General features: G+C 46.5%; 7 protein-coding genes across 7 annotated transcripts; 4 read left to right on the plus strand and 3 right to left on the minus strand.

Annotated features, from left to right (window-relative positions):
- Nucleotides 1-458: 458 nt before the first annotated feature.
- On the minus strand, nucleotides 459-3,585 carry C8R40DRAFT_1070943 (uncharacterized protein; the record flags this gene model as incomplete). Its single annotated transcript, XM_046226288.1, has 3 exons — nucleotides 459-2,851; nucleotides 2,905-3,455; nucleotides 3,524-3,585. The coding sequence occupies 3 exons, from the start codon at nucleotides 3,583-3,585 to the stop codon at nucleotides 459-461; spliced, it is 3,006 nt and encodes a 1,001-aa protein (XP_046084452.1).
- Nucleotides 3,586-3,757: 172 nt separating this feature from the next.
- Nucleotides 3,758-5,218, plus strand: C8R40DRAFT_1113259 (60S acidic ribosomal protein P0). The gene is made up of 6 exons (XM_046228458.1): nucleotides 3,758-3,829; nucleotides 3,880-3,954; nucleotides 4,010-4,094; nucleotides 4,151-4,869; nucleotides 4,922-5,056; nucleotides 5,110-5,218. Exons 3-6 carry the CDS (start codon nucleotides 4,028-4,030, stop codon nucleotides 5,128-5,130), a joined length of 942 nt encoding a protein of 313 aa, XP_046084453.1. The 5' UTR covers nucleotides 3,758-3,829; nucleotides 3,880-3,954; nucleotides 4,010-4,027; the 3' UTR covers nucleotides 5,131-5,218.
- Nucleotides 5,219-5,753: 535 nt separating this feature from the next.
- C8R40DRAFT_1050270 (alpha,alpha-trehalose-phosphate synthase TPS1 subunit) lies at nucleotides 5,754-7,486 on the plus strand (the record flags this gene model as incomplete). The annotated part of the gene is made up of 5 exons (XM_046224613.1): nucleotides 5,754-6,298; nucleotides 6,349-6,556; nucleotides 6,611-6,778; nucleotides 6,830-7,057; nucleotides 7,115-7,486. The coding sequence occupies 5 exons, from the start codon at nucleotides 5,754-5,756 to the stop codon at nucleotides 7,484-7,486; spliced, it is 1,521 nt and encodes a 506-aa protein (XP_046084454.1).
- Nucleotides 7,487-12,779: 5,293 nt separating this feature from the next.
- Nucleotides 12,780-17,358, plus strand: C8R40DRAFT_1197929 (uncharacterized protein; the record flags this gene model as incomplete). Its single annotated transcript, XM_046233092.1, has 10 exons — nucleotides 12,780-13,695; nucleotides 13,746-13,825; nucleotides 13,877-13,999; nucleotides 14,058-14,235; nucleotides 14,290-14,415; nucleotides 14,474-14,707; nucleotides 14,766-15,264; nucleotides 15,319-16,661; nucleotides 16,719-17,085; nucleotides 17,148-17,358. The coding sequence occupies 10 exons, from the start codon at nucleotides 12,780-12,782 to the stop codon at nucleotides 17,356-17,358; spliced, it is 4,077 nt and encodes a 1,358-aa protein (XP_046084455.1).
- A 177-nt stretch (nucleotides 17,359-17,535) lies between these two features.
- Nucleotides 17,536-19,218, minus strand: C8R40DRAFT_382747 (26S proteasome subunit RPN7-domain-containing protein). Its single transcript, XM_046234880.1, has 6 exons — nucleotides 19,010-19,218; nucleotides 18,598-18,955; nucleotides 18,324-18,543; nucleotides 18,154-18,262; nucleotides 17,927-18,098; nucleotides 17,536-17,863 (listed from the first exon to the last, which is right to left on the minus strand). Exons 1-6 carry the CDS (start codon nucleotides 19,140-19,142, stop codon nucleotides 17,680-17,682), a joined length of 1,176 nt encoding a protein of 391 aa, XP_046084456.1. The 5' UTR covers nucleotides 19,143-19,218; the 3' UTR covers nucleotides 17,536-17,679.
- Nucleotides 19,219-19,760: 542 nt separating this feature from the next.
- On the minus strand, nucleotides 19,761-20,938 carry C8R40DRAFT_1023333 (uncharacterized protein; the record flags this gene model as incomplete). Its single annotated transcript, XM_046223040.1, has 2 exons — nucleotides 19,761-19,828; nucleotides 19,891-20,938. Coding segments are annotated over 2 exons (1,116 nt in total), but the record flags the coding sequence as incomplete, so codon positions are not given.
- A 621-nt stretch (nucleotides 20,939-21,559) lies between these two features.
- On the plus strand, nucleotides 21,560-23,159 carry C8R40DRAFT_1161634 (branched-chain amino acid aminotransferase II; the record flags this gene model as incomplete). Its single annotated transcript, XM_046230147.1, has 7 exons — nucleotides 21,560-21,631; nucleotides 21,681-21,755; nucleotides 21,827-21,970; nucleotides 22,035-22,127; nucleotides 22,197-22,320; nucleotides 22,378-22,683; nucleotides 22,750-23,159. 7 exons carry the CDS (start codon nucleotides 21,560-21,562, stop codon nucleotides 23,157-23,159), a joined length of 1,224 nt encoding a protein of 407 aa, XP_046084458.1.
- Between the last annotated feature and the right edge of the window lie 74 nt (nucleotides 23,160-23,233).

The following is a 23,233-nucleotide window of genomic DNA, read 5'->3' on the forward strand; positions in this document are numbered from 1 at the left end:
CTTCAACTTGTTTTATTTCCTCTGTTGCAGTCTGTTGCCTCCTGTTGCTCCACCTTGTTCTGCTTATGATACCTAATCCTATCTTATCATGTACTGTATGTACACATCTTGTATTGGATTCGAAACCTATTCGTAGTATAATAGGCTAAACGTTGTGTTCGCCATTGTGTGACCGCCTAACTACCGACGTGCGAATTTCGAAAGTGGGCCATCGCAGCTGTGCTCCTCTAGGAACAAGAGCGTAGACCTATTAATGTACTGTCATGCAAAGGGCTCCCTTTGGGTACCAAGTACTCTCACAAATAGCGCTCCTAACACTCCCTAGTGACTCCTAGTAGGTCCCAGGAGATGAATAGTGATGACGGCACGTAAAACCGCAGGCGTGATCAAGGTCACATAAGGTGACGGCCCAAATATGGGCCGCACTCATCAAAGTATCTGCGCAAGCAAGGTAATTATCACAAATTATCATCTGACATTGTTGTTCCTTTGGTCAGTCTGCGCCTTCGCAATCCCTCGAGACGGCTGCGATCTCGATACTGTTGCCTCGATAAATTCTCTGCTTCCTCGTTCTTCAGAATTCCAACAACGGTCTTCGCAGCCTCGACATCCTTGCGTAAATAGAATGCTTTGATGAACATTTTGTACAATGGTCGTACATGGCGCTGAAAGGATATATGAGGGTCTAGCATCGGCATCCCAAAATTGATAGGCGGAGAAAGGGACTGAGTGCCGAAAGGAACATTGTTGATCCTCCGCCAGCGAGAACCGACGGGGTACCCCATCCGGATGCAATCGTCAAAGAGCATCCGAGTTTTGGAGGACGAGACGTTCTTCCAGCGAAGCATGCCTTTCAGAAGAATATTGAATGTGATACGGTCTCCAGTGAACCCGAAATTCATCATCAGATAGTTCTTCGCCCGTAGAAGTTTCTTCACAACCTGCATGTTCCGTTTATCAAAACGGCGGAGGATACGATGGAGGAACATGTTACCGAGCCAGACTTTGGTTGGTGAATCCAGATACGGCAAAGAGTCCTGGAACAGACGTTTTGCAGCTACAGGGCGTTTAGATAGAACGAGGGCGGAGAACGCCGATTTGATGCTGGGTATATCATTGGGATATTTCCGAACGATCGACAGGACGCGGTCAGAGGATGTACGACACGGGATAGCACCTCTAAATTCCAGTCGGGTAACCATTCTCTCAACTGTAGACCTAGTCGACCTTGAACTTCGAAAGCGTTTCGCAAACGTGTTTGCCCCACCTCTCATCAGCCCAAGAATTAACTTCCTGCGGAATCTATCTTGCGAAGGTATAGACCTGCTCTTCATGATATAGTAGAGGCGCCCAGCTAAGGTATACTGTCGATGGCGAAGGAAAATACCGAGTAGCCGATGCAGAAATCGAGCACTGAGAAAAGAGGGGGCACCCTCGTCAACCAGCTCGACTATCCGGATAGCATCTGTAGCACAATTTGACGCGACCAGCCGTAAAAGAGAGTACCGCAGCGGATACTTAATTCGTACTACAGGAGCTTTTGACTGTAAAAGTTTGCATAAAGCGCGTCCAAGGATACGCCCCGAGGCCGGATTCAAATATTGGTGGCGTTGTGTTCGCAGCGTATCTAGCAATGCTAAGAGAACCTTCTCCATTTGAGCGTGATTGAGTCCACGCTCGAGCATAGGAAAAACCACATGTACGCGAACTGGAGCCATTGCAGTCGCCAACATAGTAGTGATGTCGACACCGACTGGAACACTATGAGAGATGCAGAATTCATAGAATTCAAAAGCGATCTCAATGTCCAAGGAAGATAATCTCTGAATGACAAAATCTGCATGAGATCCGGAAACGGATAGATCCTTCTGTACATCCAAGAAGTGAAGAATATCGGCCCAACGTCTCCCATGACAACGAATGAAAGCCGCGAAGTGAAAACCAATAAGAGCTTCAATTTGAGCTCGATCGGCGGCAGTATGATCTGGATTCGTCTGCCAAAGAGCATGATCTATGGAGTAGCGGTAACATTGATCCAAGATATAGGTGTCCTGCGTTCGTGCGGCGAGCCGTAAAAAGGAGCTCACAACAGCTCGAGAGACAAAAATTGGCCTATCAGCTTTGAAACTCATCCATCTTTCCCATAAAGCCCCTGATAGAGAACATAATTCAGATCCTTGAGCAGATACCATGTAGCTGTTGACCACATTTTCAAGTATTGACAGAGTGAGAACGATATGCCAATCGTTTAAATCAGAGCCTGCGAAATTGGGGTCCAAAGTAGGTATGCGATTACCTAGACCTTTACGAGCAGCCTGATTCAAAGCGAAAAGGGAGAAATTCGTCCAGCGGACTTCGTCAGAACAGGATGGAGATAAAGCTGCTGCAGTCTGACGACGAGCCCAGCGTTGAACGGATAAAGGAACAGACACCAGAAAGAACGGGAAGAGAGGTGCCCCAAGGCTTGCGATAAGGTGAGCGATGTCCAAAGGAAGACGTTCGTGTCGTTTGGTAAGAGGATTGAACATGTGAGTAGCCATATAATTACTGCGTTGAACTGTGGTGTGAGACATAGTAGACCGACTCCACAAAGCATGAAGGATAGAAGTTTTCATAGATGGTGTCAAAGCCGTCGAAGAAGAGAGGAAGATATCCCATATGAGTTTGAGAGAGCGTCCGTGAAGGTTTGTGTGTACTCCTAGTATGTTACAAAGGTCGACAACGGCAGTTTGAAGATGTTCCGAGCTGCCAGTCGATATCAAAGTCTCAAGATAAGGGACCAAAATATCGGGAAATTTGGTCTTCTGCCATATCTGATTGTAATGTTTTGAGGCATTGGATAAGGCTTTCACTATATATAATGCGCGATTAGATTTTGAGCCTATGATTGGGAAATGAACGCACCGTGTTCACCAGAACGGGACAGTGCAAGCCAAGCCCACATAGCCCAATAATGATCTCCATCATTGAGGAGGAAGCCCAACGCCTTCTTATCATCTGCTATGCATAGAACATGGGACCAGTAGGCAGAAGTATTTGACGTGCCGTCCACATAATTGTTCCTAATGCGAGGAGCATCCGGTGGAAGAGAAGAGGAGCCAAGTATACTTATGAGAGTGCTAAGTTGGGTAGCACTAAACGACTTGAACTGTGAACTGACCCGCACAGAGTCGTACAAGGAAACAAGAAGTTCCGGTGCAAGTTTCTTCGTGGGTGCAGAAGTGAGATAAAGGCGCAGTCTTTCGAAGTCTCTGATACGTTCATTTGACACGTATTCGGCGCCATCACGAAGTACAGACGATTGAGGTACATCTGCTTCTCCATTCTGGGGAAAGCCTGACACTGCACTGAGAACACGAAAGCGAGCGGAATGACCTGACAAGATGGAGGACTGGTGTTTAAGGAGACCAAGGTGAGATATACATTTGGGATATAGCTTCTGCGCTACATGCATTCTGCGAACACCGTTAGTATTGTAGAAACTATAACTGTTCAGACTAGAATACGCTAGTTGGAAACGTACCGCACAGCAGAACCGCCGTAGCCGCCCGAAATTTGGACGGTCGACTGAAGCCATCGCAACATTCCATTGCAGTTAAGCTCAAGCTAGGCTGGATTCTCGAGCCTCTTGCGCGAGTATAGTAACCTAGCAGAACCACGCGGGATTGCCCCTGGGAAAGACGGCGGCAGATGGCGGCTCGGCAGGCGCGGCAAACATTTAGTCAGCAGCTGTACAGGCGTCTATATTTGGAAATAGCTTCCCACAATATTGACATTATTTTATTCCTTACCTATTCGGCTTCAACTTTTTCAACTTTATTGCAACTGGGTACGTCGACGACCCCAGCGTTTCTACTCCATTTTGACACGATGATTTAGTCTTCAAGTCCTTGAAATATCCAGTGGCACGCTAAGAGGTCACTCGGGAGGCAATCATTTCAAAACTTTTCATCGGTCAGTCCGATTTTTCTGTGGACGTTCGTCGTTACATTCGTTTACCAACAATCAGCATTAAAAATATCATACGATGGGTGCTTCCAAAGCCGATAAGGAGCTCTACTTTCAAAAACTCAAGGATCTCTTGCAAAAATATCGTACGTATACCTGTCTATTTTTTACAGTCCTTGATCTCAATCGAGATTTTTTTCAGCTTCCCTCTTCATCGTGAACGTGGACAATGTCGGATCTAACCAGATGCACCAAATTCGTGTCGCTCTCCGTGGTAAAGGTGTTGTTCTCATGGGAAAGAACACCATGGTTCGCCGTGCACTGCGCTCTATCCTTTCCGAATACCCTCAGTATGAGAGGTTGCTTCCCCACGTGAAGGGCAACATTGGTTTTGTCTTCACCAGCGGAGATCTCAAGGAGATTCGCGAGGTCATACTCTCCAACAAAGTCGCCGCTCCTGCTCGTGCTGGTGCCTTTGCTCCCAAAGATGTGACTGTCCCTGCTGGCAACACCGGTATGGAACCCGGCAAGACCTCCTTCTTCCAGGCTTTGGGTATTCCTACCAAAATTGCTCGAGGTACCATTGAAATCGTTTCGGATGTCAAGGTCGTCACTGCTGGTACCCGTGTCGGATCATCCGAAGCTACTCTTTTGAACATGCTCAATATTTCTCCCTTTACCTATGGAATGACCGTTGTCCAGATCTTTGACTCTGGTAACAGTTTCTCTCCGGACGTTCTCGACGTTGACGAATCCGAGCTCATTGACCGTTTCCTAACGGGCATCAAGACCATTGCTGCGATTTCCTTGGCTATTAATTACCCAACCATCGTTTCGGTTATGCATACCCTTGTCAACTCATATAAGAACCTCATCGCTGTATCACTTGCCACCGACTACACCTTTGAGGGCTCAGCCAAGGCAAGTGAATGTATTTTCCCTTTTCGCCACCAATTTGATGACATTTTCTCAGGTTAAGGAATACCTCGAGAACCCGGATGCCTTCGCAGTTGCCGCTCCTGTAGCTGATGCTTCTTCCGCCCCTGCTGCTGAAGCTGCTGTTGAGGAAACCAAAGCTGAAGAAGCTGAAGAATCTGATGACGATATGGTGAGCCACTTCGTCTAACTCGCACTGAAAATTTTGCTTATTTCAATCCGTAGGGCTTTGGTCTGTTTGATTGAGCTAGGGAAGTCGCATTTTGTGTATGTAGCGTCAGTAGTATTCGTACCATACCCATCGCACAATGATGAATTTTTTCTGATATTGTCATATCGATAAAGCTCTTGGATTGTTAAGGCAACTCCTCGTAAGAAATCGGCTTAAGCGGCGGATCTTCGGCATTAACCGCCTCCTTCGATGACCGCAATTATGTCTCATTGTACAATCGCTGCTTGCTACCACTTTTCCTGTCATTTTTCTACTGGACTCCCGAGCTCGAGTTCAGGAAGCTCATTCAGCTACACAGATCGTAATATAGTTTTCATCGGCTAAACACGAGTATCAAAGAACTGCCTGGATCCGAATTCGTCAACATCGCAGCACGTTCGTCGAACTTCGTCAATCTGTGATTTAGAGATTCCTTTGGGAATTTCAGCGCAGGAAAAGCACATTTCCGTCCATATCCGATAATCTACCTGATCTTCGTGGACAAATTTTACTACATAAACTCATGTCCTCCTTCTTCTCACCCAACGATAATCCCCCTCTCGACATGGAATTTGGAGATAATAGCCATCTCATCGTCGTGTCGAACCGACTACCTATCACCATTAGCAAAGATGCCAATGGTGAATACCACTTCAAGATGTCCTCTGGTGGTCTCGTATCTGCTCTCTCTGGATTCAAAAAGTCGCTCAGTTTCACGTGGATTGGCTGGCCTGGATTCTTCATTCCGCCTAAAGACAGACCGCTCGTAGACAAACGACTGATGGAGGAGTATTCATGTCAGGCCGTTTATCTGGAGGACGACCTCGCTGATCGTCATTATAACGGTTTTTCGAATTCTATCCTTTGGCCACTTTTCCACTATCATCCCGGAGAGATGAACTTTGATGAAGAGAACTGGCTGGCGTATCGTCAAGCGAACATGCAGTTTGCGGAGGCTGTTCGGCAACAAATTACACCAGGAGCGATGGTCTGGGTGCAGGATTATCATCTCATGCTCCTTCCGATGCTTCTCCGGGGTCTTATAGATGGCAATAAAGCTGGCGGAGAATATACGGTAAATGAATTGCACAAAATAACAGAGGGAATTGAAGGTGAAGATCCCACAATAACTAAGGAAAAGGTGCCGGGAATCAAGATAGGATTCTTTCTCCATACCCCATTTCCAAGTAGTGAGATCTACAGGTATGTTACGAACTGGCTCGGATGACGTTGAAATTTATACGTATTTCTAGAATTCTTCCCGTTCGACGCGAAATCCTTCTCGGTATACTGTATTGTGATCTCATAGGTTTCCATACCTATGATTATGCTCGTCACTTCTTGTCATCGTGTACACGTATTCTCGGGCTCCCTACTATGCCCAATGGTGTTGAGTTTGAGGGCCGCATGGCTCACGTTGGCACTTTCCCGATTGGTATAGAACCTGGCTCTTTTGTTGAGGTACAGTGCCTCTCAAACGCGTCATGTGTGTGACATTCTGACGCCTTCCTCAAGAACCTCAAAAAAGAGTCGGTGAAAGCGCGAATTGCCGCACTCGAGCAGCGGTTCCATGGCATGAAAGTCATTGTTGGTGTTGACCGATTGGACTACATTAAGGGAGTTCCTCAAAAGCTTCATGCATTGGAGCTTTTCCTTTCTCAACACCCGGAATGGATAGGCAAAGTTCGTTGTATTTTCTTGTAACGTTCTTGCAATATCCTGATTTCCTTAAAGGTCGTGCTAGTTCAGCTCGCCGTTCCCTCACGTCAGGACGTTGAAGAATATCAGAACCTTCGATCTATTGTGAACGAACTGGTTGGTCGTATCAATGGACGCTTTGGGACCGTTGACTTCATGCCGATTCACTTCATGCACAAAAGCTTGCCCTTCGACGAACTTTGTGCGTTATATGCCGTCTCTGACGTGTGTTTGGTGACCAGTACTCGTGACGGTATGAACCTAGTGAGTTTATGCTATCCGTTTGGCTTTATCCACGTGCTTACGCTGAAACTACTTCAGGTTTCTTACGAATACATCGCTTGCCAGCAAGCCCGCCAAGGTGTCATGATCCTATCCGAGTTCGCCGGCGCCGCACAAAGCCTTAATGGGTCGATTGTTGTCAATCCATGGGATTCTCAGCAAGTTGCGGACGCTATACACGAAGCTGTGATTATCGATGCCCCTACGCGCGCTGAAAACCATAGAAAGCTGTTCAAGTACGTGAATAAATACAGTGCGGCGTTCTGGGGAACGAGCTTTATTAAAGAGATGACTCGCATCAAACCTGGGGATGTGGGTAAGGAAAAGGAAGGACAGGCGGTGTTGACAGCGAAAGGTGAGGCAGGAGGGTTCGGACATTCCGTTCCAGGGCCTCCCTCCATCAAGGCATAGTATAGAATTCTACCAGATCAAGGACGTTTACTGTCTTAGATGTTTAAATTTGGGTGCTTGAGGCGATTTTTGTTCACCGTGCAACCGTCCTCATAAATACACTTTTCCTTTTGTTATGTTATAGGTGTACATTACCAAGAAAACACGAACTAATTTTGTACAACAGTCCGAAGGATCATAAGAAGCCGCGTAGATGCTGGTAAATAAAACCGCAGTGGGTATCCTTCTTGGGAGGATTTTGAAGACTGGGACTTTGCATATTGCGTTTTCACTGCTGGATCCAATTCATGTACATGGTAATCCTTGAACCGGCAGTTTGTCTTGAAACTGTATTTTTGAGTGTCAGTAAGTACGTCGCCCACGACTGCGAATATGCCAAATAAAATCTACAGGGCTTTGACAGCGCGAGACACACGCTGGGATGGGATACAATAAGCAGACTTGGAGTGAGCTTGAACAAATTTGGGAAGTGGCGTGGGCATGCTTACTTTGTTTCCTGCATAGTACAATCATCCGTTGGCATATGAGATAAATCTAATTTATAGCAACATATTTGGAGACGAAAAGCTGTAAAACTTGTCTAGACAAAACCTTTAAGCATTTCAGATATTATTTTTCAAAGATGATTACCTCACGATTGCTGGAGAAGAATATATATGTAGTAACACCTTCTCACTATAAGGGTACCTCGAATTTTACTCGAGGGCTTTGTTCTGCGCCTCAGAAAGTCTGAGGAAGGTACATTTGCAGCTCCTTGCAAGCTTTTACCGGCACAAGCCTGAAGGGAATGAGGAGAGCCTTGATATTAAAAGCTCTACTAGTCATTATACAGTTGGGAACTTGATTTTATTTACTTGAACTCGCCGCTGTTAATGATGTCAATGGAAGCCATCCGGAAGGCGCCAGATAGCATTGGGCCATGGAAATAAAAAAACGGACATACAAGTTTATATTATAGTCCTGGTTCGATTTGCATTAGTACGACTCGAGCATACTGTACTCATCCGTAACGAACTTCACACTGAAGGAATAGAAGACCAGCGTTAACCCAATTCAAGTCATTTGAATTCAACACCCGTGGCAGTAGCACGGGCGAGGAAGGATCTTCGTACCTGTAGAGGCTAAATGAATATTTAATCAATTATTGCTGTTGGAAACTTAAGATCGTGGGATACAATAAAACTGTATCTGCAAAACCTGTACTTCAAGAGCGCAAGAATCGGGCTTGACAGTCGCTAGAGCCGAAAACTCGAGCTTTGCAGATGAATATCATTGACACTGGAGGGGCAGTTCAAATTTTACTACCTTGAAGGGAAGTTGTGGTTAGCTAATTCCCTTCGAGTTTCAATGAAATTGAGATGACAAACAGCTTAGACCACAGCGTCTTTGTTCTGCTTCCACTCAAAGGGAAACCTTCACCTGCAGGTCTAACTTGCCCTTTCCTGGTGCGAACGTTAGCCGAGCGAAGGCTAGTGCATACTAACATCCCACAGCAAATTTTGTCCATGGGTTACAGTGTCAGTTATGTAGTCTCGAGTATTCAGACTGACCGTCACTGACGATATAAGTACACCATCAAATGATATGTTCGTATGCTAGCTTGATTTACGACCCGACCTGGTGCAGAGTTCGTTTCTGCAGTTTGAACTTTGATTAGTAGGCAAATCCATATCCAAACTGACGAATCGACTGCCATTGACTTGCAACTTTTGGGCAAGAGTGTTGGTCGAGTTGAAGTTCGTGCTGTATGCCGGAATGCGCCCCGCGGCCCGCGGCCGGGAGTAAACAGCACGCTGAGGAGCTCAGACTCTCCCAGACTCACCAGCTTCAACCATTTTCTAAATTCAACCTGAGGCCTGAGGCCTGAAGTTACAGGTCCAGTATCTTCTATAACCGTCAAGTTCGTTACTCGCTCAATCAACAAACTCGAAGAAGCTATTGGCGTCTAGTACAGGTGCTATTAGTAAATAAATTTCCGTGAGCTTAGATGGCTGCTTTATTACATATAACAATGAAGTAACTAAGGAGTCTCAAACCAGACTAATAACTATGAGAGGTCGACGGTCTGTACAGCACTCAAATGAAGACCATGACAAACCTCATTCATTGCAGCCGATTTCTATCTGCTACTATCTATAAAGCATCCCTCTCAACTCAACTCCATTTAGATCGAAAGGTGTAATGGTAGTTCTCTTCAAATCAATGTACTGACTGCCGTTGTTGAAAGCGCCGGGGTGAAAAGAGAATCAAATTTCCTACCAGCCCTTTGACCTCCCCCAGGTGACAGAGACTGGCAGACAGTCTTTGTTCAGGCACCAGCAAGAGCCTGGTCAGTGAAAGTTAAATAACTGTCAAATGCTCTTGGGTTTCAATGATTATCGTGTCCCATGTTTTTGGCTTTATCTTTGCTTCGCACCCTTTTTCTTGCCGCAGTAAATGTGACTAGTATGGCTACAATGATCTTGTCTATTTTCGAGACAATTCTAAGAAGTTTGGCTGCAACTTAAAGATGGCAGCATGTTGGACATTGAACTTCCTAAAATCCGAAGAGTCAATAGGGCATTTGTATGCACGTCGGATTTTTTATAGTTCAGAGTTGAGGTAAGTAATGCTAGTTATCTGGCTGTGGACACATCGATGAAAGCTCCAATTCAAAAATTAGATTGAGTAGTCATTCATGTACAATCTGGAAACATAACCGGTGAACTTTTGTGACTTGGATCATGGATCAAGAAAAAAGAAATCAGTCGCCCCAGGCGCGCGAGGGCGCTCAATGTCCCGATACGGACGAATTGCTGTTGAGACAGTGAAAGCGCCAAAGAAGCGCCAAACTGGTTTCGGCGTCTGGTAAATAAATCCGAAGAGTTGTTGGTGTCAAAGCGAGTATATCAAGCGTCAAATTGGCGTCAAGGACCAGGAGAAGGCACTTAGGGTATGAAGGGAGAATGAAGGATGCGTAGCAAAGTGAATGGCTGTGAAAGTTCAACTACCGGACCGTTCCTGCCATCCGTCCGACCTGATTATGGAGAGTACGGAAACCCTGATCTGACCGGGAGTCTGACTCCTCTCACAAATGAAGAGAGTCGTTCGTGGAAGGCACGGACCCAGATCTACGGTAAACATCGCCATCATCTTGATATCTGTATACTTCGGCGCTGTGATATGTAGTATCTGTTCTGATTTGAGGTGACCATGCCCCGTAGACCTATCACCGCAACGTCACAATCTTCTCAGTTGCTTTATGCGACATACGACTACGGGAAGTGAGTGGTCTGCATGTTTAAGTCGTGTGCTTGAAATCGCAACGTGCAACTGTCCTACCATGTAGATATAAGTGTGTATCGGAGTCAAGACAATTATACAAATACAGAAACGATTCATATCCATCGTGCATTAGCATAGCAAGTACAATACGATGTTCTGCCACATTTGCACCTTCAATCGTGATCGCTGATTATTTTCCACATATGGATGCCCCAGCCAGATTCTTAGCACCTAGATAGGTATATATGTACAAAGTCGTCACTTATGATGCCCACTGTCATAACAGTATTATCACTATAGTTTACAATTGAGCAGAGAGAACTAGTATTGGCGGTGTATTTTATGAGGAGGATAGATTTTTGCGACACAGAAGAGGTACTCGGGGACGGTACCGATACACATGCGACGAACTACGCTTAACCTGGCCCGTTCGAGGCTGTTTGACGTGGCGTCGCGAGAGTAGACTCAGGCTAGATGGCATTGGAGCCTTCTCTGGGTCAAGGATAGTGCATGGTCATGATTAGTTTTTAACGGCACCTAGCTGCGACCGCGCCGAGGAAAAACATTGCTATTCTTCATCCAGAGTGCAGTGGCTGTAGTAAGCTGGCAGGGCCGTCATTTTGTCATACCTTCCATCCCAGCACAGGATATTTATCATACACGGGTATCTGAAGTTTTATAATCCTCCACTTCAGTGTTCCGATTAGCAGTTGAAATCGAGAGGAACAGCACCATGCACTATTGCATTCAATACTAGTCAATGAGGCGAAAAGCTGCATAGAAGTTCATCTTGATAACGCAAAAACTTCGGAGAGTGATATTTGCTATTGAGACGCAAAGACAGCCTAGCGACTATAGGCGATGATATATCTCGAAGGCTTTGACAACATCGTAAACGTTCGAAATTTGAGAGGGCGTCTTGATCACCTATTTGTGATCAAACTCAGAGATTAGCGGAACACCTTCATGAAGAACCGTTAAAATCATTGAAGGTGTTCCTCGAGCTGATACATAGAGTCAATGCCCTGTGAAGGTGTTCGCACTGGAATTCTGAATGAAGTCGAGGTGAAACTCACGCTGTTACGCATCACACGATCACGAATTGGTGTTGAGCGTTTTGTTCGGAGAGTAGTAGGAGTAGGAGGGCGCACTCAGAAATTGCCAAGGGCAACCAAATCGCAACCAGGAGCCCGGGATGATAACTGCTATATTCAGGCCAAGACCATGCTAAGATATGAGCCTCAGGCTTGTCAGCTCTTATGTTGTTTCTGATACCATATGGCCAGTCATATGGGCAAAGCTGGACCTTCTATGTGAAATGGGGTATTTGGTGAATATGTTGGAAGTTGAAGCTGTCGATCATAGACAGACCTGCAAGCACCAGAGTTATGTATAATGATTCAAAATGGTGTTGCGGAGCTGGAGCAACTCATAAACTCTGCCGGCGGTTAAAAATGACGCAGTCGAACTGGTTCGCACTGGTTTACTTAACACCTTTGCTCTCCAAAAAAGGCAATTACATATATAGTGCCATGCATTGTTGAATATTCTTTTAGGACTTCCCGTGGTACTTCAAGTCGTTTTTACGCGCAGTACTCCAAAGTAGACTTTATTCTCCTCCATCAAACCTTTCATGTCTGCCCCCAATTCCCCAGAGATTCGCATACAGGTGCCTGACATCAACGTTCCTGACAACGACGACCATAACATCCCAGGCTCTTCCTCATCTCCTACTCATTCTTTCTCACTGTCTTCTCCAGCCAGCTCGCCTTTGCCAATTTGGGACACCAGTCTTCTCTCACCAATAACAGCAGGTCGTCTTGATGTCCCTTCACCCAATTCATCAGCCAGCAGTGCAGCTGATAGTGCCTCTATACACGATGGCTCCACCATCTCTGTACCACCATCTCCGACTCTGTCTTTCAGGTCATCGGTGCACTTTGAGCCAAAATCGACTCTCGCCCTCCGGGACAACCATCCGAACGCGAGAAGTGGCGGAGATTCGTATGCTTTGTTGTCTCCAAGCAGCATGGGGCAGGACACTGGGAGTTCACACAGGCGGAAGGGAAGTACGGCAACTGACAACAGTTTTGCGTCCTCAAACACGGAAACTGGCACGGACCCAGATTCCCATTCGCCTCGCGGTACCAACGAGCTAAGTCAGATCAAAACAAATACGACTGAGGTGACACGGATTCCCAGCCGGAGTCGTTCACGAGAATCAACATCACCACTCCGTAAAGGGAAAGGCCGCGCATCTCCAGACGACGATGCAGCACAAATCCACGAGGACGGATTAAAGGCTCAAGTTGAGTTGATCGAGGATGAAGATATAATTCCGGCTCCGTTTGCTTTCTCCCCGTTAACCCTTGCGCGTCTACTTGACCCCAAGAGTTATGATTCTTTGGCGAGTCTTGGGGGTCAGGATGGACTACTGCAGGGCCTGGGTGCAGATCCGACGCGGGGACTTCACGTTGGAGCTGTACGAAATAATCGCGATTCGCACGAAAATATACATGAATCAGACGTAGGGAAGACCGAAGTTACTAAACAGGGTGTTGGAGGAGATGAGCTTGGAGCAGGGGAAGGTGTTTCTCATCGTCATCCGCCATTGACGCCAGCTATTGTGCTCACTCAGCCAGATGCCGAGGATGGCGAGGGTGCTATCGTGAAAGCTGGATCAACCCCTTCGATCAACTCCTATCCTTTGAAGGAGAAGGATCCAATCCCTAGTGCGGCCTTTGACATACAGACGTTCGATGCTTCTGGTGCTTTCCAGTCAAGTTTAGAAAAGAGAAGAGAAATATATGGTCACAATACACTTCCAGTCAGGAAAAGCAAGTCATTACTTGCGTTGATGGCAGCTGCGATGAAGGACAAGGTTTTAATTTTGCTAAGTATAGCCGCAGTAGTGAGTTTGGCGCTGGGTTTTTTCCAAGATTTCGGTGAGTAATCATTGAAATTTCTGTCATGTGAATCCCTAATTCGTGATTAGGTACTCCACGAGCTCCGGACGCAGGACCTAAAGTGGATTGGGTCGAGGGTGTTGCAATTGTTGTTGCCATCCTGATAGTGGTTCGTATTATTTCTGCCAATATTCATTTCACAACTTATCATTGCCATCAGGTCATTGTCGGTTCTCTAAATGACTGGCAGAAAGAGCGACAGTTCAAGTCTTTAAATGACAAGAAAGAAGAGCGAGGAGTAAAAGTCATTCGCGGCGGGGTTGAAAAAGTTATCGACATCAAGGTAAGCTCTTGTGAAATTGTTCCTCTTGGTAGGACAACCGACCGTTTATAACTCACAGGAAGTTGTCGTGGGTGACATTGCGCTGTTGGAACCTGGTGAAATCGTTCCCTGCGATGGTGTATTTATCAGTGGCCACAACTGCAGATGTGACGAAAGTGCTGCTACGGGTGAAAGCGACGCGATTCGAAAGGTTTCTTGGGATGATTGGACAGCCTTGAGAAAGAAGCACGCCGAGGGTTAGTCCCGGCTTTCTTTGCCATCAGTGAGAGTAATTCCTGATTTACTATTAGCACACGAGTCTGAACCGGCCCATGTTGACTGCTTCGTGGTGTCTGGTAGCAAAGTGCTCGAGGGTGTCGGGAGGTATGTCGTTGTCGCGGTCGGTCAAAAAAGCTTCAATGGTCGTATTATGATGGGTACGTAATTCCCCATCCAGTTCACAATCTTCTTCCCGAACTGAAATGGTGGTGGCAGCTCTTCGTGGTGACACAGAAAATACTCCGCTGCAGCTCAAACTCAACGATCTCGCGGAACTCATCGCCAAACTTGGTTCGGCCGCTGGCTTAATCTTGTTCACAGCGTTGATGATTAGATTTTTTGTTCAATTGGGAACCGGTGAACCGGTCAGAACTGCCAGCGAGAAAGGTATCGCCTTTGTCAATATCTTGATCATTTCCGTTACTTTGATTGTGGTTGCTGTTCCTGAAGGTAAGCCTTTCGTATTTTTCTTTGCCGCAACGGGCACCCGTTTATTCTTTTTTTGTAGGACTGCCCCTGGCTGTCACAATTGCGCTTGCGTTTGCGACGAAGCGAATGACAAAGGAAAAACTTCTCGTCCGTGTTCTTGGATCCTGTGAAACTATGGCGAATGCTACGGTCGTTTGCACCGACAAAACCGGCACTTTGACCCAAAATGACATGACTGTCGTTGCTGGCTCTGTTGGTATCCATGCCAAGTTTGTTCGCACCTTGAAGGAGAATGAGGGCAGAACCAATGCCGAGGAGAAGCCTAGTCAAGCTGCCGTTGCAGCAGCTACGAGGAAACATATTCACGATTTTTCTTTGGATCAGTCTCAACTCAACACTATTCTATCCCCCGCTACGCAAGAACTATTCAACGAAGCTATTGCGGTTAACTCTACGGCGTTTCAGGACACTGATCCGAACACGGGTGAAATGGTATTCGTCGGCAGCAAGACAGAGACAGCATTTTTGAAGTTTGCTAGCGAGCTGGGATGGCCGGACTACCGCGAGACTCGCACCGCGTACGGGCTTTCGGCTGGCGACGAGGACAGCGATAGTAAAGGAGGATTAGCTAGATCGAAAGGCAAAGTTTTGCAGATGATTCCTTTTTCCAGCGAACGTAAGTCCATGGGCGTCGTTATCAGTACAGGAGGACGATATCGGTTCTACGTCAAAGGCGCGAGCGAAATTCTGAGCAAAAAGTGTACCAAACACATTGTTGTTGGTAGACCTGGACAAGACCGACCCGCTTACGAGGATGATCGTATAGAGACTCGAGAGATTGACGAACTCGCGGCGGATAACATCAGTCGAACCATCATATTCTACGCCAATCAAATGCTTCGCACCATCTCAGTCTGCTATCGGGACTTTGAACAGTGGCCGCCGGCTGGAATGGCAGTGGATGAAGAAGGAGAGGCTGACTTCAATGACCTAGCTCAGGATTTGACTCTGGTTGCCATTGCTGGCTTGGAAGATCCTTTGCGTGACGGTGTTCGCGAAGCTGTCTCCAAGTGCCATAGAGCAGGTGTCACTGTGAAGATGTGTACGGGAGATAACGTGCTTACAGCTCGCTCCATCGCCTCGCAATGCGGCATCTTCACCAAAGGTGGTATCATCATGGAAGGACCCGTTTTTCGCAAACTCTCGCAGCCCGAAATGATTGAGATCGTGCCCCGCCTACAAGTCCTTGCGCGTTCTTCTCCAGAAGATAAAAAGGTTCTCGTGGAGACTCTGAAGCACATCGGTGACCTCGTAGGTGTTACTGGTGACGGAACGAATGACGGGCCTGCTCTGAAGACAGCTAACGTCGGTTTCTCTATGGGCATTGCGGGCACGGAGGTGGCCAAGGAAGCCTCTGATATCATTCTCATGGACGATAATTTTGCATCCATCGTCAAAGCTATCATGTGGGGACGTTGTGTCAATGATGCTGTTCGAAAATTCTTGCAATTTCAGCTTTCCACCAATGTCACCGCAGTCGTTATCACCTTCGTGTCTGCTGTGGCTTCCAACGAGGAGGAGTCTGTTTTGTCCGCCGTTCAACTTCTTTGGATCAACATCATTATGGACACATTTGCTGCTCTAGCTTTGGCCACTGACCCTGCATCTGAAGCTCTTCTCAACAGAAAACCTGAATCAAAAAATGCTCCGCTATTTACCGTCGACATGTATAAACAAATCCTGTTCCAAAGCACCTACCAGATCATCATCACACTCATATTGCATTTCCTCGGTCTCCAAGTTCTTGGTATCGAATCGTCTACCACAAATAACACAATTGTCCAAACCATGGTATTCAACACATTCGTGTTTGCTCAAATTTTCAACTCTGTCAGTTCGAGAAGGCTAGATAGGAAGCTGAACATCTTCGAGGGAGTCATGAGGAATTGGTATTTTATCGCCATTACCCTCATCGGTAATTTGTGATGCATTATAACTCAATTGCTTTTAACTGACCCTTTATCTTTTGTAGAAATTGTCGTTCAAGTTCTCATTGTGTTCGTCGGTGGTTCCGCATTCCAAGTTACCCGTGTTGATGGCAAAGTCTGGGGTATTTCCCTCGCGCTCGGTTTCGTGTCCATTCCTCTGGGTGCTCTGATCCGTATTCTTCCCAATGAACCATTTGAAAAATTATTCGATAAGCTGGGTCTGTTTGGCAAGTCATCGGAAGTATTACCTACCTCAACAGTCGATCAAGAGGGCTGGCACGGAGCCATTTCTCTGGTTCGGGATAATCTCAGTACATTCTCTCATGTCCGTGGAGGTCGTTTACGCTCGTCTTCGTTTGTTGTCAAGAGTCGTTCTGCCAGATTGAATAGAGACCAGGAACCATTACGGATGTGAGTGTATCGTGTCTGTCGAATGATACGACGCTGTTTATTAAACTATTCCTTCTTTTTAGCTCTTCACTCCTCACGATGGCACCTACGCTGATTGCTGGGGCAGTTGCCACTCATGGATATAGCCCACGCGGTACTCTGTCTGATCCGACCTCGAACGATCCCTCAAAATCTTCAGCTGCCTTATGGGAAGGAAAATTACAGCTACACCCAGACACTTCACGCGATGACCCCGCTTATACACGATTCGGTGGAAATCAAAATAAGTTATAATGCAGCTGCTTTCAATCTTTACATTCAAGACCATTGGCTCCACGGGCTTATACAGCTTCTTGTATCCATTCTACCATCTTGGAACATCGTTACGTCGTTACGCATCATCATTTGGGATATCTTCCCGCTATTAGAACGCATATACACTGTATCATATATCTTCACCGACCGTACGTATCCCCTACGACTTCATTATTTTATCCATCCATGTTCATGGAACGAGCTGATGATCATATATCTATATAATTCAGGTATATACGTACTGTACTTATTAGCAGGGTCTGCTATATCATTGCATTCATTGCAGGCTGTATTAATTGACTAATACAGGACTTTGCTCAACCGCTGGACTTCATTGAGTAAGATATCACCCTGGCGTATAACCTGCTCAAACTGCAGCGTCTTTTTACCCCAAACTTCCGACGTTTTGGTTGTTTCAACAACACCGTGTACTCTGTCTATTGAAGCATGTATACGTCCTGTTGAAATGAACCGTGACAGTTCACTGCCCACACAGAGTTATGTCAGCATATAAAGATTGTGGAAAGAGCTATATAGAGATCCAAACCTATCAACAAAGTCTACGCTGACACCAAAGGCCTGCCCCAAACTCTCCAGGGTCAGACTTCGATAACTCTCCAGAAGCTGTGCATATGCAAGGATACGCATTTCACGCACATAGAAGCGCGCGTGGGGAGACAGAATACGAGAAGGAAGGAGGATTTCTTGTTCTACACGAGCTGCAAAAAAACGATCAGTACGGATCTTAATTGGGACATACCGTAGTTGACCTACCTAGAGCATGGAAGAACTTATCGTAATGACATTCGTAGAGGTTTTTGACCAGATCACCGAGGACAGGGAGTTCGGGCAGTGTTTGGTTCACCTCTGGTGAATTGATGAGCTATAAGTGAATTCACATTAAAGTAGAAGATCCACACGGTAAAGCACGAAATAATGCAAACCTTCTTCTTCAAATCCACTCTGCCTAAAGTCAGAGCACCAGCGACAGCAGTCAGCGAAATGAATTCGTTGTAGCTGATGAGTTCGGAAGCGGTAAAGGTGGAAAGAGCATCCAAGAGGAGCTCACCGCCCCGCTTAAATTGCCGGTTGGAAATGAGGTGTTGTCCTTGGTACACCTTCAAACGGTTCCTTCGATCCCAGTCGCCACCTTCCTCAATCAACCTTGCGGCGTTCTATCAACGCTATGTTCAAGCGAAGCACGATCATTTTACTTACTTTTCTGCGTTGTCCAAACCCCACACTATCAATGGTTCGTCATTCCAAAAGTACCCAATTCTAACGAGGGTCAAAACAATATCAATCCTGCTTCCCAGACCTGGCGTCTTTTCTAGAGCAAGTTTCTGGGCTTCAATAGCTTTGTCCTTCTCTCCGATACGGGTCAGAAAGTTTGCACGAGCTTTGAGAGCGTCGGAGATCTCTGATTCTCCTTCAGTTGCTGTTGCGGACTCAAGAGTCTCGTCAAGTGATTTCAGTGTAGCGGTGTTTGCTTCTTGCATAGAAGAAAGAAGATCCGAATCCAGGGGGAGCAGTGGTTTAGACGAAGAAGTTGCAAGTTGGTAGTATGGAGCCATTTCTGTATGAGAACTATTAGAAGATTACGCGGCTTTGCACTGAGGCGGGGACGCACGGTCGTCCTTGATTGCTTTGAGAGCAGATTCACGAGCTTCATCGTGTAAGCGGCTCAATGAAGGATTTGAAAGGATGAAGAGGTTTTGAGCGGCTGAAAGATTGGGAATCGGTAAGACAATATCGTCGGCCATGGTAAAGAACAAGTTGAAGGAAGGTTCGAAGGACGCGTCACCAACTCAAGCGCTGAAAAGTAACGCGACATCCGAGCGTCTATCTTTGACCGCTCAATTCATGCAAAAAAGTTATCGATAGTACAAATATATCCAATAGTGCTAACAATAAATCAATAAATACAATAGCAGGTGTCTCGAAGCAAGCTGCAATTACAAAAGATCGGTTTCATGGTCGGGTAGGAAAAAGGAGGATACTCCGCAGAGTATCACCGAGAGATATCACAATAGTCCTGCAGCCCTTAAATCCCGAGCCAATCTGGCTTCCTCGAGAGCTTCTTGACCAGGAATAACAATCGCATGTCCATTCTCGTCAACGAGTAATCTTCCCGCACTTGCACCCCAACCAAACACTCCTCCTCCGACTGCACCACCACCAAGTGTTCCTCCGCCGCCATTTGCGATTATTGCATCTCGCGCGGTTTGTTCTTCATCATCAAAGTTGATACCAAAGACAGAGGCGAGGTTTCGTCGCATGACGACGTCGTTTTCGAGCTCTGCCTGTGTGAGGAATTGGGAGTCTGGGGTAGATTGTTCGTTAGAGCGAGGGGCAGAGGTGGCGGTGGAAGAGGTGGAAGAACGGATGGATGACTCCCATCTCTTGACACGCCAGAATGATATGGCTGATGAGAGCAATAGGAACCAGCCTAGAAGATAGTAGGAACGTCGTTGACTGGCATAATAATTTCATAGTAATACTCATACTCACCTACTGTCATTAGCAAAAACGAAAGCCAATCGCGAGAACTAACCCCGGGTACCACCTCCTGTTCACTAGGATCAACAATTCCAGTGTCATTCAATAAAGAGCTCGGAATTGGTGGGTCAGTCCGATCGGTAGTGATAATTTCAACTCCATCACCATTGCCGTCGACATTCCAACCAGCAACGGAAGCGCTGCGAGTGTAAAAACCATACTGGATGAGAGTAAGTCCGAGTCCGGCGCGGGAGCCATATTTGGCTGCGTGAGAAGTGTGCAGGATGAAAGTAAGTAAGAAGCCGACGAATTGAAAGAAGAAAGATATGACGAGATTGACAAAGAACACCCAAACGGATCCTGAGGGTAAATCGTCGATGAGCATGGTTCCATCTGCGCCTTCACCGCCGTTTGTCAGTGCAGGGGCATGAACGGTAGTTTCCCAATAGGCAGGGACAGCATCAGCCTGAGCTGCGGCATATGAAGGCGGTGGTTCTTTCTGGTTTTCCTCTGGTACGAGGTGAATATTGCCATTGGGATCTCGGACGATTCGAGATTCAGATGCAGGAGCAGGTTTAGCCATGACATTTGCAAAGACACCATCGTTGTCGGAGCCACCGCCGACATAATGACGTGGACCCACAGATTCTGGAGAATCTTCTGTAGGTATCTGTGAGTAGTGGGTTGGTAATACAGCGCCCATGATCCGACGGAAGAAAGAGTTCCTTGGACGACGATCAAAGGTGTGTCGAATAGGAGAAGTTGGAAGGAACCCAATGTTATTGCTGAAATTATTCGGCAACGCACGAGAAGATGGAGGAGGTGAGCCAGGTGGGGGAACGTCGTAGTCCCTCTCGAAGTCATAAGTGCCAGGTACGGCGCTGGGCGTAGCAGGTGGAAGTCCAGCATACGCTTCTACGTCCATGTTATCCCGAAATTGAAGTGTGTGATGGTTTTGGAAAGTTGTCATTTCATCTTCGTCCTCTGAGCCAAATGCGTCAGCCAATTCCCTGGAGTTTACTTCTTCATGTGAAGGCAAAGCCGTATACCGAGTTGGCATGCTGAGTTAGAAATAAAATAGATAGAAAGTATGGATATAAATGCAAGGCGATGATGGTCAGAGACAGGGAGTTCATACAATTTCCGTTGACTGATCAATAACTCGGCGATAACATGAATAGTCGGCATCCCACGTGCTCAACAGACGGTCAGTAATCTTCGTTGTCACCTAACAGTCACTCCCTAGGGCGATCCGCTATAATTGCAATGCGATGTGGTGGACCTTGACAGATATTTGACACGGCTTCACTTGGATGCTAGCTCAGCGAGCAGGCCTACAACTGATTGGGAAAGAATTTCTTCACATTCAGGTTCATCAGCTCCAGATAGGACCTCTGAATTCTTACTTCAGTGTTCGGGAGTTCCTCGATCAGGACATTGATATGGTTACAGTAGGTTCGTTTCTTTACTGATCCCTTTGGTAGGTACTCAAGTACTCAAGTAGGAATGCTCATATCAACAGTAGCCTTCCTTGCTAATGGAAAGGCCAGCCGCCGAAGCCGAACATCACATGGTCATGGTACAGTGACTCCGATCATGTTTTTTATTCCATTCACGACACTTCTGCTTTTTCGAGCCCCCTTCCACAAGATTTCATCCTACTGATACTCGGCACTCGAAAATGACCAACCCCGAGTGGAAATCTGTGGGCAATGGGCACCTCGAAGGACCTTTACCAGTTCCGGATCTGGATGTAAGTGCTCCTTCGACTCTTCTGCCTCTTTTTTTCATATATCCAGTAGGCTTCGAAACTCACTGTCACTCTAAGTAAATCTCTTAAGCCGATACCCTATCCTGAAAGCCTCGTCTTTGGTAGTGTGAGTTGCATTCTCCATTCTTCCCATTGCGCTATTCCAGGTCTTAACATTTACCATTTTTTTCATGCTAGACAATGACAGACCACATGCTTGTTGCCTCCTTCGATCCTGTAACTGGATGGTCCGCACCGGAAATCAAGCCCTATGGTCCGTTTACGTTGGACCCGGCTTCTAGTTGTTTTCAATATGCAACGAATACATTTGAAGGGATGAAGGTCAGAGATGAAATTTCATGTCGGATTTTCGCTTACACTCCGGGTGAATTGTTGGTTAATATAGGCTTACATTGGTCCTGATGGTGCGCCACGGCTGTTTAGACCAGAGAAGAATATGGCGCGTCTTGCACGATCAGCTGAAAGGCTTGCCCTACCGGTATGTCCCTACATCCTCCATTCGTTTGACGAATCTGAGTTCAACGATTTATATGCGATTTATATGTAGCCTTTCAACCCGAACGCGTTGTTGGAGTTGATTAAAAAATTGGTCGCTATTGACCAAAGATGGATCCCTGACATCGAAGGTTATAGTTTGTATATTCGACCTACTATCATCGGAACTCGATCAGGTTGGCACATTATCCGTCTCTAGCATCTATATCCCTGCTGAGACCTTTTTCTTTCAGCTCTGGGTGTCTCCGCCTCCGACCATTCCCTCCTCTATGTCATTTTATCTCCTACAGGCCCATATTTCCGCACAGGACCGAAACCTATCTCCTTACTAGCCGCCGCAGAAAACGTTCGGTCATGGCCTGGTGGAACAGGATCGCACAAGGTCGCGGGGAACTACTCTCCGGGATTCTTGCCACAGCGGATGGCAGCGAAGCAAGGGTATGACCAGATCTTGTGGCTATTAAGGGATGAGCTTGAGTGGAAGGTTACGGAGGCGGGTGCAATGAACATCTTCGCTGTTATAGGAAGAGAAGATGGTGGTAAGCAGAAATTCTCTTTTACAATGTTATCTCGCATTCCAGTCTAACCAAATTTTCCACTTCAAGATATTGACCTTATCACTCCTCCCTTGGATGGAACCATATTGCCTGGTGTCACCCGAGAATCCGTTCTGGCCATTGCCAAAGCACATTCAGCTGGAAAACTTACCCTTCCTGGTGTATACTCTACTCAACGTCTATACCCGCAAGAACGAGCATTCACCATTGCTGACATGGACCAGTGGCTTGCGGATGACATATTACAAGAAATGTTTGCTGTAGGCACAGCTGTTGTTCTCACACCTATAGGTCGTGTTGGGTTCCAGGACGACGTAAAGAAGCCGGCGAGGGACTTGGTCTTACCGTTGCATGAAGGTGGTATGGGCCCTGTAAGCCGAGCTATGTGGCAGATGATTGTCGACATACAAAAGGGAAGGTTCGAGTGGGAGGGATGGTGTGTTCGTTGTGAGGAATAGAAGAGCTCTGCGGTTTGTATTTTGGTTTAGGACACAGACATGTACAACAAACCCAGTAGCAATGATACAAATAT

Source organism: Lentinula edodes (assembly GCF_021015755.1).
Source record: "Lentinula edodes strain Le(Bin) 0899 ss11 chromosome Unknown C8R40scaffold_26, whole genome shotgun sequence".
In the NCBI taxonomy this organism is placed as follows: domain Eukaryota; kingdom Fungi; phylum Basidiomycota; class Agaricomycetes; order Agaricales; family Omphalotaceae; genus Lentinula; species Lentinula edodes.

What these genes read in the sequence shown, in the direction of transcription:
- C8R40DRAFT_382747 (XM_046234880.1), bottom strand. Translation starts at nt 19,142, where the DNA reads ATGGCCGACGATATTGTCTTACCGATTCCCAATCTTTCAGCCGCTCAA. An exon ending in TAAGTTCTTCCATGCTCTAG is followed by an intron (nt 18,099 to 18,153) that starts GTAGGTCAACTA and finishes GTTTTTTTGCAG; the next exon opens with CTCGTGTAGAACAAGAAATC. An exon ending in AGCGTAGACTTTGTTGATAG is followed by an intron (nt 17,864 to 17,926) that starts GTTTGGATCTCT and finishes CTGTGTGGGCAG; the next exon opens with TGAACTGTCACGGTTCATTT.
- C8R40DRAFT_1113259 (XM_046228458.1), top strand. Translation starts at nt 4,028, where the DNA reads ATGGGTGCTTCCAAAGCCGATAAGGAGCTCTACTTTCAAAAACTCAAG. An exon ending in GGATCTCTTGCAAAAATATC is followed by an intron (nt 4,095 to 4,150) that starts GTACGTATACCT and finishes GATTTTTTTCAG; the next exon opens with CTTCCCTCTTCATCGTGAAC. An exon ending in CCTTTGAGGGCTCAGCCAAG is followed by an intron (nt 4,870 to 4,921) that starts GCAAGTGAATGT and finishes ACATTTTCTCAG; the next exon opens with GTTAAGGAATACCTCGAGAA.